General features: G+C 47.6%; 1 protein-coding gene across 2 annotated transcripts in view; it reads left to right on the top strand.

Annotated features, from left to right (window-relative positions):
* Window positions 1-16741, top strand: part of ARHGEF2 (Rho/Rac guanine nucleotide exchange factor 2) — a 174993-nt gene that overhangs the window by 57165 nt on the left and 101087 nt on the right. For both annotated transcript variants that reach the window (XM_088467547.1, XM_088467548.1), the window contains exons 2-5: window positions 4467-4583; window positions 5165-5464; window positions 9794-9941; window positions 11356-11461. In XM_088467547.1, coding sequence (XP_088323673.1) covers window positions 5196-5464; window positions 9794-9941; window positions 11356-11461 — 523 coding nt within the window. In that variant the 5' untranslated portion in view covers window positions 4467-4583; window positions 5165-5195. The remainder of the gene's footprint in view (window positions 1-4466; window positions 4584-5164; window positions 5465-9793; window positions 9942-11355; window positions 11462-16741) is intronic.

The raw sequence follows: 16741 nt of genomic DNA on the forward strand, positions 1-16741 counted from the left end.
CGCTCCCATAACACGCCCGCTGACCGGACCATTATTGCGCGCACTAGTAGCCACCTCCCAGCACTTTTCTGCGCGTTTCTTGTACCGTTGGTATCTGCTATATCAACATCTGTCTAGAATGGACAGGTCTAGAGGACCTGATTCAGAGCCGCACGCAAAGCACACGAGCTGCCGATGTTCACGTCGCTGAGCGATCATTTGCAAGTGCGCATACCTGGAAATGCCTGAAAACCCCTACGGCAGCGGTTTTCAACCGGTGTGCCGCGGCACACTAGTGTGCCGTGGCCGGTTGTGAAGTGTGCCGCGGGGCTGTCAGAGCCACCGGGCACATTTTACTGTACTTCAGCATCCCGGGCCGCTGAGCTCCTCTGGGAGACTCAGGCGCGACCGGGTAGTGACCTGCAAAGATGCGGCGGCGTGACATCACAGGTCACGCATGCCGCGTTGTCCACTGCCCTCCAGCCCGCTCTGCCAGCCAATGCCCTGCGCCAATCAGACAGCCCGCGCTCTGTCCAGGCAGGCTCTGCAGCCTGCCTGGAAGCCCGCCTGCACGCGATCCTGCTGCAGTGTGAGTGACAAGGGGGGAAGAAATGTGGGTTTTGTGGGGACCAGACATTTTTTTCTTCTTCGTGGGTACCAGCCATAGTTTATTTTTTCGTGGGAACCAGTCATGTCATTTTTTTTTAGTGAGAACCAGCCATATGTTATCCAGCCATATATTTGCCTATTTAGTGGGGAACAATGTGTTTTGTTTTGTTTTTTTGTTTCTGTGGGGCCAGCCATAGGTTTCTTTTTCTGGGGAGCAATTCTGTGGGGCGCAATGTGGTATGGTTGTTTTTTTTTTGGTGGGGAGCAATGTGGTTTTTTTTTCTGTAAGGCCAGCCAATGGGATTGTTTTATTCCTGTGGGGGCCAATGTAGTGTGTTTTATTCCTGTGGGGGCCAATGTAGTTGTTTTATTCCTGTGGGTGCCAATGTAGTGTGTTTTTTCATAGTCCCGCACACCGCATCGCCGGATAGTGTGCCTTGGCAATTTTAAAATCTTGTGTAGTGTGCCGCGAGTTAAAAAAGGTTGAAAATCACTGCCCTACGGTGTACGCGAAACAATGCTCCTGGGACCTGGATAGACAATAGCCAAAATGTGTCAGCAAAGTAATGGGCGGTGGCCTGAAGTGAACGCAAAAAGAGTCCATCTCGTGGGCGTGTCATTGATGGGGTCTGCGTTCTCAGGCGCGCAGCGGTTCACTCAGAGGCCATGTTCAGACAGAGAATTCCACCTGCCGTAGGACTGGTGCTAGTGGTGATGGCGCGCCAATGTTGGCGTGTCAACAATCACCGGCGGTGTTACAGCACGTGGAGACGCTGGAAGTGGGCGTATCAAGGCTTGCATATGGAGACGCAGGCTCGGTGTCTGAATGAGCACACTCAGGGCGAGGCTGTAATTGCATATTACACGAGAGGCGGCTCCGTCGTGCGCGAGACCCGGATAGCGACGGCCAAGCCGTTGCTCCGGGTCTCGCTACAAAGGGGGCGTGCTGTCGATGTTGAGTGACAGCACGCCCCCTTTGGTGGCGGGCCGGAGGCGTGGCTGCCCTTCTGCTCCACGGGAGGTTTCTGTCCTCCCTGAGCTCGCCTTAGGACACCTGCGTTACGGTTTGACAGGTGTACTGCACCAGTCAAACTCCCAACCTGCCACTGTCCCACCATGGGAACGTCTACCGTCTGGGGCCGGCCCCACTGACATCACAGTGATGTCAGTGGGTGGTGGTCTTCTGCTCTGTAAGAGCAAGAAGTCCACTGGGACTTGCAGCAACGAGACCCTACCACAAGGGTCTCGTCGCAAGTCCGATGGTCGCGATAGTCTTGACCATCATCCTAGCCGCTCGCACTAGCTGTGGGTGGTCACCCACAGCTATGCGAGCGGCCAGGAGGCCGCTCTAAAAAAACAATAGGCGGGCACTGATTCAGAGCGAGCGCTCTGTAAGAGCGTCCGGCTCTGAATCAGGCCCAGTATTCTGTGGCACGTGCTCAATTTTTTGCATCACATGACAAGAAAAATCATTTCATCCAGTGACACATAATCAATTTGGGGCACTTGATACATTCATGGTAATATTTAGTTGATGGTTCACTGTGTCGGTTCTGTGCTACAATATAGTTTTATGTACATGGAACCTATTTATTTATTTTTATTGATTTAGTTTAGTTATATTTTTTTTCTGCAACAAAATACAATTTGCATTAACAAAATATTTTTATTCTATAAAATTGGTTTTGTAATTATAAATAAATACAAACAAGGGATATTATGTACATGATGCTGCCAACCACCCATATCTACGCGCTATCGGTAATATTTGGAGTCGGACTATCCTACTAAATGTAAATGTTTGAATTGCAGAAACCGGTAAAAATATTTAGGGTGGACGCAGGGCTGCGCACAAAAGGGCGTCACCGAGATGGACATGTGCCTGTTTGCGGAGGGCATCTTGTGTTTTTTTTTCACACTGCGCGTCCTCCGAAACCAACCTTGTGCTGGTACAGGTGATGTCTCCACCAAGTCTATGATAGTGCAAGTGCGCCCTGACGGCGACTACGTACCAAATGTACAGAGAGGGACGGGCGCACCACAGAATTGCACACAAGGCTACATATGGGCATTGTTTACATACACGTGGCGGAGGGGAAATCTACGCCAGATTTGCAGCCAACATTGTATCAGGCCCTAAGTGTCAGGATTGCGCGGGTCTGCCTTATTTTTATACAGTATAACTATAAATGCCTTCAGATTGCCATCCCTAAGCCTGTTCATAAGTTGGTGGTGGGGTGCTGTGAACCCCCCTCCTGCACTTCTGGTGTTACTATTCCCCCCCCCCCCCCACCTTGTACACTGCACAGAGGGGGTAACGCAGGATTCCACCTTATACACTGAATAGCTCAGGTCCCGCATTCATTTATAATTAATATCCCACCTGCCTCAGTCACCAGGACTTTATAAAGGGCATGATGTAATGGGACAAGAATGCATTGCTCCCCCCTTCCCCTGCCCTGAAGTGGTAAAACTCATTTTACTGTCCCTGGATGTAAAACACTTTAGTTTTATAGCTATGTAAGAGTAAATACAGACAAGGCTGGGGGTGTAGGCTAAGGCACTGTCCTGCTACATCGTCCTAAGGCTGGTGCTATATACCTGTCCCTGTACTGTATCTGATACACAGAGTCCACGTTACATCTGAACGCTCAGCGGCCATGGGGATCGCGGTCGTACACCGATGCAGCTAGGCTCACACAAAGCTAGGCCACGTTTTATTTACCACGTATCAGTTACTTATATGGAGCCAGCACACTCCGTTGTACTTTATCAAGTGGCAACACAACGGTAATAAAACCAGGGCGTTTGGTGCAATTTGGGGAAACGTGCCTGAAATATACAAAAGCACATCTATTACCCCTATATTTCCCCACGCTGGGTCATTAACAGCGCGGCCGATGCATCGTTACATACAGGTCTGTTTTGGTGTCTTCTGACGCTGCGCAATCTCCGGAGCTGAGCGTAGGCCTCTACGGGCAATTAATCGGTATTTCCACTTGCGGGTGGAGCATAACTGGGTGCCAGCGAGGCGTTCGCACATTGACAGCATAGCGAGGGCGTAATGAGGGAACTTCGGCCTATGCGAAGTTGGTACGTACGCAGTAATCTTATTTCAGACCTATTTATCGTGCACCAAGAATAGGGACCACCTGCCCTAAAATAGATAGATATAATGTATTGTGTTTTTTTTCCTTTGGCTGAGCTTTACATGGGCGGGTTAATCTTACACAGGGGTCCTGCAGGTTAATTAGCAGGGGTCCTGCCTCCGGGCGGATGAGTCAGCCTGGCTCTACTCTGCATTAATGGGCTGTGTGCCATGCTCTGGTGGTCGCGTCTTTGTACCACTGATCGGGTGACGTCAGCTCCCAGCTTGGGTCACAGAAACCAGTCACTGGAAATCAGTGTCACTCCCCAGGGGAGGGGGACCTGTCTGTGAGACAGCAGTAATTAAACAGACCCCCACTCCCAATTATGGCTCATTGGAGCAGGACACTAGGGGAAACCACAACACACACATCACAGCTGTAAACCTGTGAGACCCCTGACTCACAGAGAGTGCCCTTTACCTCCCAGGCCCGAGCCTTTGTTCTCTCTCACGGTTTTGTCTGTGCTGGCATTTGGCAAAGTGAGGCCCCCCCATAGTGCATCGGGCTCATCGCGAGCTTATAAGGTGATGCTGAACCTGTCTCCTCCCTCTCATTTGCATGAAAGGTAGCACATGGGAGGAGCGCCGCGCATATGAGAGGGAGGAGAACGTGAACATCTGTAACCAAAAGTTTTGTCCACCTTGAACGTTAAATTATTTTTTGTTGTTTTATTATCTTACGGAGTAAACGCCCGGTGACTGACTTACTGCTTTGTTTCTTTGTTTGCAGTAAATCTGGGAGCAGAACAGATGACGCCACTGTATAGACCGGGCGCGGTTCCCTGGTGTACTCCATACACCCGACCTCTCACAGAATGCACCTTCTGATCCGACGCCCTTTTAGGAGGTAGGTGCCCCCCCATACAGCCACCAGCGTGCGGCCTCTGCGTTTGTGGAACAGATAATGAGGGGCGGACACTTGACATTGGGGCCTAATGGCCTGTTGTTATTACACTCATGTTCATTTTTCTCCCAAATCTTTGAATTCGCATTGCATTCTGGGAAATTACACATTTCATGATTAAATGGTTTCTGGCGGTTAAATCCGGGAGAAATTGGGGAAAAGTCAGGAGTCACTTTGTCTGAGGGACCCCGGGGCTGGCTGTGTACAGTATTCGCTCATTCCGTCAGTAATTAGATCCAGCACCAGTAACAGTAAGCATAGCCGCTCACAGAATCTTAATGGGACAGTCCTGATTTTTGGTTGGCAAAGGCGGTATATCTCTACAAAATGGGTATACAGTAGTGTGGATGTGGTTTACTTCAAACGGGTGCGGCGTATACTGTAATGAGTTTCCAATCGGCGTAGTTGGCCGCTACCCCCTTTACGGTAAAATACTCCAGTAAATGTGGCACAAGTAGGCCGGGCCTGTTTGTGAAATCCCGATATACTGTGAGTTTTCTGACCCCTGATCTCTGTCCCCGCAGTGTCCGGCGTGTGTAGCGCAGGGGGGCAGGAATGAATACCGCTGAAGTCTTCACGCTGGGGGATGACACCGGGCCCTTCGTGATGCGGGGCCACAAGCAGCGCTGCATGTCCGCTGTGGAGCCGCACATTCCTAACGAAGTGGACTTGCGGGATGAGGAGCAAGACCGGTTTCTGGGGGTCCCGCTGAGGAGATACCGTGACCCGCGCTCTTCCTTCCACGTCCGGGACTCTTTCCGCAGACACAGCTGGGAACCAGGCAAGAGACTCCAGGAGGAAGAGACCAATTATGACCAGCTGAGGTATTAATACACATGAATACACGTCCCATGGCGGCTGCAGCAATGGCGTAGTCGGCAGGATGGTGCACCTGTGGTGTAACCCATAGCAGCCAATCAGATTTCAGCTTTCATCACATAAACTTGCGCATAAAGATCAAAACTGATATCTGACTTGGCCGCCATGGGTTACAAAACACCTGCTTATTTATGCCATGTCCTAAGTAAGCCGCAAAGCAGTAACACGTGAGAATGGATATATAATTTATTTTATGTTAATACCCCAACCCCCCACCCATTTTGCTGTAGTTTCACTATGGTGCAGTTGACCTGATTCAGAGTTGTGCCTTCTGCTGTTTTTACATATTTTCGTACAGCAGCCGCGTCCAAAGACCCAGCTGCTGTGTGAACTACGTACACCTCTGAATCAGGCCAATGTCTCCAAACAGCCAGCAGGTGGCACCATAGCACCATGTACTTTGCTGTCTGTGACATTCATGTCGGCACAAAGGCAAGCACGTATCCTCGGCAAGTGCTACACTGTATGAAAATGCCCTAAAATAAATATAACTGACCAATACTAGCACAGACTGTGGGTTATCAGATACAGAGATGTATTGATCTAATATTTGTACGTTACCTGTTCATGCTAAGAACTGACCTGTGTTTTATATATATCTTCAGTACAGTGTGTGGTAATTCCTTTATAGTGTGTTTGGTAGTTTGCTCTCAGTACTTATCGCTGTCATTAGCTGCCTCTATTCGCACATGGCTTGTGAGCCTTCCTCCACACACAGACCACTGAGCCGATAGGACAGAATGCAGCCCTAACAGAGATTTGTAATAAAAAGTGTCATTGGTCCCTACAGTGACCGTATTACTCTATTCATACAGCGCACAGACATTCCCCAGCGCTTCACAGGGAATATTTGGCTATTCCCATCAGTTCCTGCCCCTGCAGAGCTTACAATCTATAGTCCTTATCACACGGACACACACAAAGGTATACAATCGGGAAACCGGCTGCCTTAATACCAGCAGCCGGCTTCCCGAATGTCATATCCCGGCGAGGGTGAAATGCCCGGGCGTCTATATCTAGACGCCTGTCATTTCCCCGACGCCGGGAGACAGGCGCCCGGCATCCCAATCAGACAGCTGCGGGGGGGGGGGGGGGGGAGGGTTAGGTTTAGGGCACCTGGGGGGGACAGGGTTAGGCACCCACCCCGGGAGGGTTAGGGTTAGGCTAGGGGGAGGGAGGGTTAGTGTTAGGCACCCCCCCGGGGGACTTAGGTGTAGGCAGCGGGGAAGGGGGGGGTTAGTGTTAGGCACTTAGAGGGGGGGTTAGGCACTTGGGGGGGAGGTTAGGATTAGGCACCCCTAACGAGGGTTAGGGGGTTAGGTTAGGTTAATTTATACTTAACTTAGAGACGATCGAGATTTCCAGCGCTGTCGGGCTTCTGCTGCCGGGCTCTGCTGATCTGTCGGGCTGCCGCTGCCGGCAATCGAGCTGCCGGCCATGCGGCAGCCGGGATTTCATACCAATTCCCACACAAATACACATAAGGGTTAATTTTTTTTTTTTTTTTGCTGAGCAGCCAATTAACCTGCCAGTATGTATTGGGTTTTTTTTGGATTGTGGAAGAGGAAAAGATAGCGCCATGATTTGGGAATTGAACACATGGGGGTTATATCTAATTAGGAACAAGCTATACTGTGCACGGAAAGCACCAGGTTTAACACCTGGAGCTATTCAATCACTTAGCCTTTTCCCTGTGTTGTAAAACCTCTGGTAACGCACAGTAGCCCACTGATTCTGCGTAAAATGCTCCTCTGTTCTTTCAGGCATTCACCCTCTGCTGCCTCTAGTGGCTGCCTGGATGCCCTTGCTATCGCCATAGGGATCACCAAGCCTTTTTCTGATGTTCCATTTGAGCTTCGCTCTGATTTTGTTCTACAGCCTAAGCGGAGGGGCGATGAGAGCTGGCCGCCCCGACAGTCCCTCCACATGTTAGAATTTAACCTGTTCTAATAATTACCCCCACCTCTGCCCTGTACCTTGCTGGGTTCCTCCTTGCACTGTACTGTGGGTCTTGCCCACACGCCTTTATGCGTATAGTCCTATCAGTGTACACAGTTCCCGGTTCCCATAGTGGGCTGATCGCAACACGCCGCGCTATGCAAACAGGTGCGGTGACCTAGTGACACAGACTGCAGAATGGCAGCACGCAGCGAAATAAATCACTAAATAAAGGAAAACCTTCATATACAACACTTTGCCTCATAATAACGGGAATAGGAGGTTCCAGAATTACAGTTATTATTATAAACCTGAATAACGGCACCGATCCCTGAACACAACATTGACACTTACTAATGGTTTATAAATCCCTTATTCTGGCAGACATTTTGCATATGGTTATTCAAGAAGAAGAAAAAAACATTGATTCAGCTGTACGGTATAAGCGTCACTGTGACGCAGCTGCTGTGCTAACGTGCTAATGCCACAGGGGGCGTCTGAAGAGAAAAGACGCCTCCTGTCGGCGTTGCAGATCCAAGTGCTGCGTCTTAATTTGCAGCATCGGATCACAACCATGATTATCGGTCTCAGCCAGGTTTGTGTACATCAGGTTTTGCGTACAAGTCTGAATCAGGCACATAGTCCATATTATAGAGTTGACATTGGGAAGAGTTAGGGATAAGGCCCGTGGGGAAGGGTTAGGGATAAGGCCCGTGGGGAAGGGTGAGGGATAAGGCCCGTGGGGAAGGGTGAGGGATAAGGCCCGTGGGGAAGGGTTAGGGATAGGCCCGTGGGGAAGGGTTAGGGATAGGCCCGTGGGGAAGGGTGAGGGATAAGGCCCGTGGGGAAGGGTTAGGGATAAGGCCCGTGGGGAAGGGTTAGGGATAAGGCCCGTGGGGAAGGGTTAGGGATAGGCCCGTGGGGAAGGTTTAGGGATAGGCCCGTGGGGAAGGGTGAGGGATAGGCCCGTGGGGAAGGGTTAGGGATAGGCCCGTGGGGAAGGTCTAGGGATAGGCCCGTGGGGAAGGGTTAGGGATAGGCTCGTGGGGAAGGGTTAGGGATAGGCCCGTGGGGAAGGGTTAAGGATAGGCCCGTGGGGAAGGGTTAGGGATAAGGCCCGGGAGGAGGGTTAGGGATAAGGCCCGTGGGGAAGGGTTAGGGATAAGGCCCGTGGGGAAGGGTTAGGGATAGGCCCGTGGGGAAGGGTTAGGGATAGGCCCGTGGGGAAGGGTTAAGGATAGGCCCGTGGGGAAGGGTTAGGGATAAGGCCCGTGGGGAGGGTTAGGGATAAGGCCCATGGGGAGGGTTAGGGATAAGGCCCGTCAAGATATTTATTCTTTTTGGGGCCCCTTAATTGAGTAGTAAGCAGTGACAAAGTGACAGATATGTGTAATGTGGCTGATTGTTACGTGCTGCCCGGACAGACGGCCTAGAACGTAGTGCGAGCTCTCTCGCCGGCCAGTGGGACCTCTTTTATCCTACAAGCTGTTCTGGCGCTTTCCCAGCGAGGCTACGACATCTACCGACTTGTAAGGGACGGAAACTTTCATCGAGACTCTGCGGATTTGTGGCGACTTTGCCGCTAGTCGCGTTCCAGTACACATGGCAGCTTCCAACTGGACAGAAAAATGCACAATCTGAGGCTACTACATTCCCCCTCTATGATGTAAGAACTGTTACTGTGTAAGGGTACCGGGCAGCGGTTGTGCTATTATACAGAGGGGCTGATAATATCCTGACGTCACTTACTTAGTATATGTGGGATAATGTGATCACTGATGTAATTGGTATTAGAGGTCACCAGGAGTTCTGTGACTATAGGGAAGCAGCAGTCTTTCGTCAGAGTCATACACAGACAGATGTGGTAACCTTTCTATAGAACACCCACATAAACACTAAGGGGACGTGACCCGCCGACGTGCTCGGCACAGACACCGATGGCGGCTTCCGTCTCCATCACACAGCCGACACTTCTGCAAACGGAGCAGCAGCAGGAAGCAAAATGGACGAGGGCTGCAACCTCACCTACTGGGGCAGCTTCATGTCGGCTACAGACATCCGCGCGCAGTCCATGGAGTGGTACGTGATGCCGGGGGGCAGGAGCCGGGTAGTAGTGAGCCCCAGGGCTGGGGGGGTGGGTGGGAGAGGAAGCTGATGGTTGGAGAGCTTCTCAGGAAGGAAAGCAGCTGAGAGTCTGAGCGGTGCAAAAGAGCCTTCTGTTCTGTTCTAACCTGTGATCCTAGTGCAGCATGCCAGCACCTCATCTGTCTGATCTACTAAAGGGCATCACTACCCGCGCACTGAGGCATTAACGTCTGTCTGTGTGTCTCCTGCAGCCTCAGTCTGAAAGGTCTGGACCCCGAGGAGATAGAGGAGAGTATGGGGTACAGGAGAGACCCGCGTCGGACACCCATTATCCGCAGCACCGATGAGTTGGAGTCTTTGCTGTCACATCGAGGGGAGGACCTGGAGGTGACACAAGAGGTGAGACCCCTTAATTACCAGGATAACAGCCAGTTCATGTATCCACTACTCTTTATTAAGGAGTCGTCCTAATACTAATCCCCAGACAGTGCTTGGGGGGTCCCTGAGTGCACGCAGCCCCCTAAATACAATGAACAGGACGGGGCCTCAGGGAAGGATCCCCCTAAAGTACTGTTAATTACTAATTCTGCTAATAATATCCGCTACACAGAGCAGCCAATCACAATCTACCTCTCATTTTTCAAGTAGCATTTATAAAATGAATCTTTCATTGTAAGGAGTCTGTGATTCCGTAATGTGCAACCTGTTCCCTTTCCGGTTCATTGAAATGTATAATAACAGGGCAATAATATCAGTTACTCGCCAATCAGATGTCTGCTTGCATCAGTTCAGGTTAGAGGAATGAAAGCCAATGTCTGATTGGCTGCTGTGGGTTATTTTGCACCATACGCTGAGAGCCGCGTATAGTCACTAGATGTGTAACATTTCTTTCTTACCGATGATAGAAGGTCGCAGCATGCGCAGGATTTGTACTGCATAGGCGCCGGTATTCTTTTACGAGATCTCTTGCAGTTCCCCAGAAGCCCGTTTGGTTACGGGGAGTGGGTGGAGCCGGCCTGCGTTCCTGTAACCGTTCTCTGGGCCTGATTCAGAGCCGGACACTCTGAACGAGCGCCCGCTCTGAATCAGGACGTGTTTTGTTTTTTTTTGGTGCGTCCTCCTGGACGCTCGCATAGCTGTGGGTTACCACCCACCGCTTATGCGAGCGTCCATGGCGATGGTCAAGACCATCGGGCTTGTGACGAGACCCTGCGGTAGGGTCTCGCTGCCGCAAGCCCTGGAGTGATTTTGGCTCTATCAGAGCCAAAATCACTCCCACTGACATCACTAGTGATGTCAGTGAGGCCGGACCCAGACGGTAGGCGTTCCCATGGAACTCACCATCGACATAAAGCCCCTTTGGTGCGAGACCCCGAGCGACGGCTTCCCCGTCGCTCGCCGGGTCTCGCGCATGCGCACGACGGAGCAGCCTCCGTCGTGCACCTTAAACTCTATATTCCGTACCACTTGGACACTGCAGTTACATTTTTGTCGGAAGCCAACTAACCTACCTGTGTGTTTTTGGATTTTGGCAGGGAAACCATGCCAACACTGGGAGAACATAAAAACTCTACACATATGAAACATGATTGAGAATGGAACGCACGACCTCAGTGCTGTGAGGCAGAGATGCTAACCACTGCAACAACCATGCTGCCCAGTATAGTGGAGCTATTATCTATAGGAGCTTACTGCCTAGTGATAAATATATAAGATGTATATTTGGGCTGTGTGTCTCCACCGCAGAGCCTGCTGTGCTAGGTTTTGGTGATACTGTCTGGTAATTATTCCTTTTAATCTGCTTCTTGTTTAGGAACATGCCAAGAGACTCCAGGCGTACCTCTCCTCCCAGAACTACCTGTATAACCCTCTCTCCAAATCCGTCTCCATGACTGGCATCGACCACTGCTACCCAGATGGTGAGTGGAGTACAGAATGGTTATTAGGTGTAGTAGCTGATACCCTGATATAATAACCGGATGGTGAGTGGAGTACAGAATGGTTATTAGGTGTAGTAGCTGTTACCCTGATATAATAACCGGATGGTGAGTGGAGTACAGAATGGTTAGTTATTGGGTGTAGTAGCTGATACCCTGATATAATAACCTGATGGTGAGTGGAGTACAGAATGGTTATTAGGTGTAGTAGCTGATACCCTGATATAATAACCTGATGGTGAGTGGAGTACAGAATGGTTATTAGGTGTAGTAGCTGATACCCTGATATAATAACCAGACGGTGAGTGGAGTACAGAATGGTTATTAGGTGTAGTAGCTGATACCCTGATATAATAACCGGATGGTGAGTGGAGTACAGAATGGTTATTAGGTGTAGTAGCTGATACCCTGATATAATAACCGGATGGTGAGTACAGTACAGAATGGTTATTAGGTGTAGTAGCTGATACTCTGATATAATAACCTGATGGTGAGTACAGTGCAGAATGGTTATTAGGTGTAGTAGCTGATACCCTGATATAATAACCTGATGGTGAGTGGAGTACAGAATGGTTATTAGGTGTAGTAGCTGATACCCTGATATACTAACCGGACGGTGAGTGGAGTACAGAATGGTTATTAGGTGTAGTAGCTGATACCCTGATAAAATAACCTGATGGTGAGTGGAGTACAGAATGGTTATTAGGTGTAGTAGCTGATCACCTGATATAATAACCGGATGGTGAGTGGAGTACAGAATGGTTATTAGGTGTAGTAGCTGATCACCTGATATAATAACCGGATGGTGAGTGGAGTACAGAATGGTTATTAGGTGTAGTAGCTGATACCCTGATATAATAACCTGATGGTGAGTACAGTACAGAAAGGTTATTAGGTGTAGTAGCTGATCACCTGATATAATAACCGGATGGTGAGTGGAGTACAGAATGGTTATTAGGTGTAGTAGCTGATCACCTGATATAATAACCGGATGGTGAGTGGAGTACAGAATGGTTATTAGGTGTAGTAGCTGATCACCTGATATAATAACCGGATGGTGAGTGGAGTACAGAATGGTTATTAGGTGTAGTAGCTGATCACCTGATATAATAACCGGATGGTGAGTGGAGTACAGAATGGTTATTAGGTGTAGTAGCTGATACCCTGATATAATAACCGGATGGTGAGTGGAGTACAGAATGGTTATTAGGTATAGTAGCTGATCACCTGATATAATAACCGGATGGTGAGTGGAGTACAGAATGGTTATTAGGTGTAGTAGCTGATCACCTGATATAATAACCGGATGGTGAGTGGAGTACAGAATGGTTATTAGGTGTAGTAGCTGATACCCTGATATAATAACCAGATGGTGAGTGGAGTACAGAATGGTTATTAGGTGTAGTAGCTGATACCCTGATATAATAACCTGATGGTGAGTACAGTACAGAATGGTTATTAGGTGTAGTAGCTGATACCCTGATATAATAACCTGATGATGAGTGGAGTACAGAATGGTTATTAGGTGTAGTAGCTGATACCCTGCTATAATATCCTGATGGCGAGTGGAGTACAGAATGGTTATTAGGTGTAGTAGCTGATACCCTGATATAATAACCTGATGGTGAGTGGAGTACAGAATGGTTATTAGGTGTAGTAGCTGATCACCTGATATAATAACCGGATGGTGAGTGGAGTACAGAATGGTTATTAGGTGTAGTAGCTGATACCCTGATATACTAACCGGACGGTGAGTGGAGTACAGAATGGTTATTAGGTGTAGTAGCTGATACCCTGATAAAATAACCTGATGGTGAGTGGAGTACAGAATGGTTATTAGGTGTAGTAGCTGATCACCTGATATAATAACCGGATGGTGAGTGGAGTACAGAATGGTTATTAGGTGTAGTAGCTGATCACCTGATATAATAACCGGATGGTGAGTGGAGTACAGAATGGTTATTAGGTGTAGTAGCTGATACCCTGATATAATAACCTGATGGTGAGTACAGTACAGAAAGGTTATTAGGTGTAGTAGCTGATCACCTGATATAATAACCGGATGGTGAGTGGAGTACAGAATGGTTATTAGGTGTAGTAGCTGATCACCTGATATAATAACCGGATGGTGAGTGGAGTACAGAATGGTTATTAGGTGTAGTAGCTGATCACCTGATATAATAACCGGATGGTGAGTGGAGTACAGAATGGTTATTAGGTGTAGTAGCTGATCACCTGATATAATAACCGGATGGTGAGTGGAGTACAGAATGGTTATTAGGTGTAGTAGCTGATCACCTGATATAATAACCGGATGGTGAGTGGAGTACAGAATGGTTATTAGGTGTAGTAGCTGATCACCTGATATCATAACCGGATGGTGAGTGGAGTACAGAATGGTTATTAGGTGTAGTAGCTGATACCCTGATATAATAACCTGATGGTGAGTGGAGTACAGAATGGTTATTAGGTGTAGTAGCTGATACCCTGATATACTAACTGGACGGTGAGTGGAGTACAGAATGGTTATTAGGTGTAGTAGCTGATACCCTGATAAAATAACCTGATGGTGAGTGGAGTACAGAATGGTTATTAGGTGTAGTAGCTGATCACCTGATATAATAACCGGATGGTGAGTGGAGTACAGAATGGTTATTAGGTGTAGTAGCTGATCACCTGATATAATAACCGGATGGTGAGTGGAGTACAGAATGGTTATTAGGTGTAGTAGCTGATACCCTGATATAATAACCTGATGGTGAGTACAGTACAGAAAGGTTATTAGGTGTAGTAGCTGATCACCTGATATAATAACCGGATGGTGAGTGGAGTACAGAATGGTTATTAGGTGTAGTAGCTGATCACCTGATATAATAACCGGATGGTGAGTGGAGTACAGAATGGTTATTAGGTGTAGTAGCTGATCACCTGATATAATAACCGGATGGTGAGTGGAGTACAGAATGGTTATTAGGTGTAGTAGCTGATCACCTGATATAATAACCGGATGGTGAGTGGAGTACAGAATGGTTATTAGGTATAGTAGCTGATACCCTGATATAATAACCGGATGTTGAGTGGAGTACAGAATGGTTATTAGGTGTAGTAGCTGATCACCTGATATAATAACCTGATGGTGAGTGGAGTACAGAATGGTTATTAGGTGTAGTAGCTGATACCCTGATATAATAACCAGATGGTGAGTGGAGTACAGAATGGTTATTAGGTGTAGTAGCTGATACCCTGATATAATAACCTGATGGTGAGTACAGTACAGAATGGTTATTAGGTGTAGTAGCTGATACCCTGATATAATAACCTGATGATGAGTGGAGTACAGAATGGTTATTAGGTGTAGTAGCTGATACCCTGCTATAATATCCTGATGGCGAGTGGAGTACAGAATGGTTATTAGGTGTAGTAGCTGATACCCTGATATAATAACCAGACGGTGAGTGGAGTACAGAATGGTTATTAGGTGTAGTAGCTGATACCCTGATATAATAACCTGATGGTGAGTACAGTACAGAATGGTTATTAGGTGTAGTAGCTGATACCCTGATATAATAACCTGATGGTGAGTACAGTACAGAATGGTTATTAGGTGTAGTAGCTGATACCCTGATATAATAACCGGATGGTGAGTGGAGTACAGAATGGTTATTAGGTGTAGTAGCTGATCACCTGATATAATAACCGGATGGTGAGTGGAGTACAGAATGGTTATTAGGTGTAGTAGCTGATACCCTGATATAATAACCTGATGGTGAGTGGAGTACAGAATGGTTATTAGGTGTAGTAGCTGATACCCTGATATAATAACCTGATGGTGAGTACAGTACAGAATGGTTATTAGGTGTAGTAGCTGATACCCTGATATAATAACCTGATGGTGAGTACAGTACAGAATGGTTATTAGGTGTAGTAGCTGATCCCCTGATATAATAACCTGATGGTGAGTGGAGTACAGAATGGTTAATAGGTGTAGTAGCTGATCCCCTGATATCATAACCTGATGATGAGTGGAGTACAGAATGGTTATTAGGTGTAGTAGCTGATACCCTGATATAATAACCTGATGGTGAGAACAGTACAGAATGGTTATTAGGTGTAGTAGCTGATACCCTGATATAATAACCGGATGGTGAGTGGAGTGCAGAATGGTTATTAGGTGTAGTAGCTGATACCCTGATATAATAACCTGATGGTGAGTGGAGTGCAGAATGGTTATTAGGTGTAGTAGCTGATACCCTGATATAATAACCGGATGGTGAGTGGAGTACAGAATGGTTATTAGGTGTAGTAGCTGATACCCTGATATAATAACCGGATGGTGAGTGGAGTACAGAATGGTTATTAGGTGTAGTAGCTGATACCCTGATATAATAACCGGATGGTGAGTGGAGTACAGAATGGTTATTAGGTGTAGTAGCTGATCCCCTGATATAATAACCTGATGGTGAGTGGAGTACAGAATGGTTATTAGGTGTAGTAGCTGATACCCTGATATAATAACCTGATGATGAGTACAGTACAAAATGGTTATTGGGTGTAGTAGCTGATACCCTGATATAATAACCGGATGGTGAGTGGAGTACAGAATGGTTATTAGGTGTAGTAGCTGATCCCCTGATATAATAACCTGATGGTGAGTGGAGTACAGAATGGTTATTAGGTGTAGTAGCTGTTACCCTGATATAATAACCTGATGGTGAGTACAGTACAGAATGGTTATTAGGTGTAGTAGCTGTTACCCTGATATAATAACCTGATGGTGAGTACAGTACAGAATGGTTATTAGGTGTAGTAGCTGATACCCTGATATAATAACCTGATGGTGAGTGGAGTACAGAATGGTTATTAGGTGTAGTAGCTGATCACCTGATATAATAACCGGATGGTGAGTGGAGTACAGAATGGTTATTAGGTGTAGTAGCTGATCACCTGATATAATCGGATGGTGAGTGGAGTACAGAACGGTTATTAGGTATAGTAGCTGATACCCTGATATAATAACCTGATGGTGAGTACAGTACAGAATGGTTATTAGGTGTAGTAGCTGATACCCTGATATAATAACCTGATGGTGAGTGGAGTACAGAATGGTTATTAGGTGTAGTAGCTGATCCCCTGATATAATAACCTGATGGTGAGTGGAGTACAGAATGGTTATTAGGTGTAGTAGCTGATACGCTGATATAATAACCTGATGGTGAGTACAGTACAGAATGGTTATTAGGTGTAGTAGCTGATACCCTGATA

The sequence above is a fragment of the Taudactylus pleione genome, unplaced genomic scaffold (genome assembly GCF_031769625.1).
Source record: "Taudactylus pleione unplaced genomic scaffold, aTauple2 ptg000073l, whole genome shotgun sequence".
Classification (NCBI taxonomy): domain Eukaryota; kingdom Metazoa; phylum Chordata; class Amphibia; order Anura; family Myobatrachidae; genus Taudactylus; species Taudactylus pleione.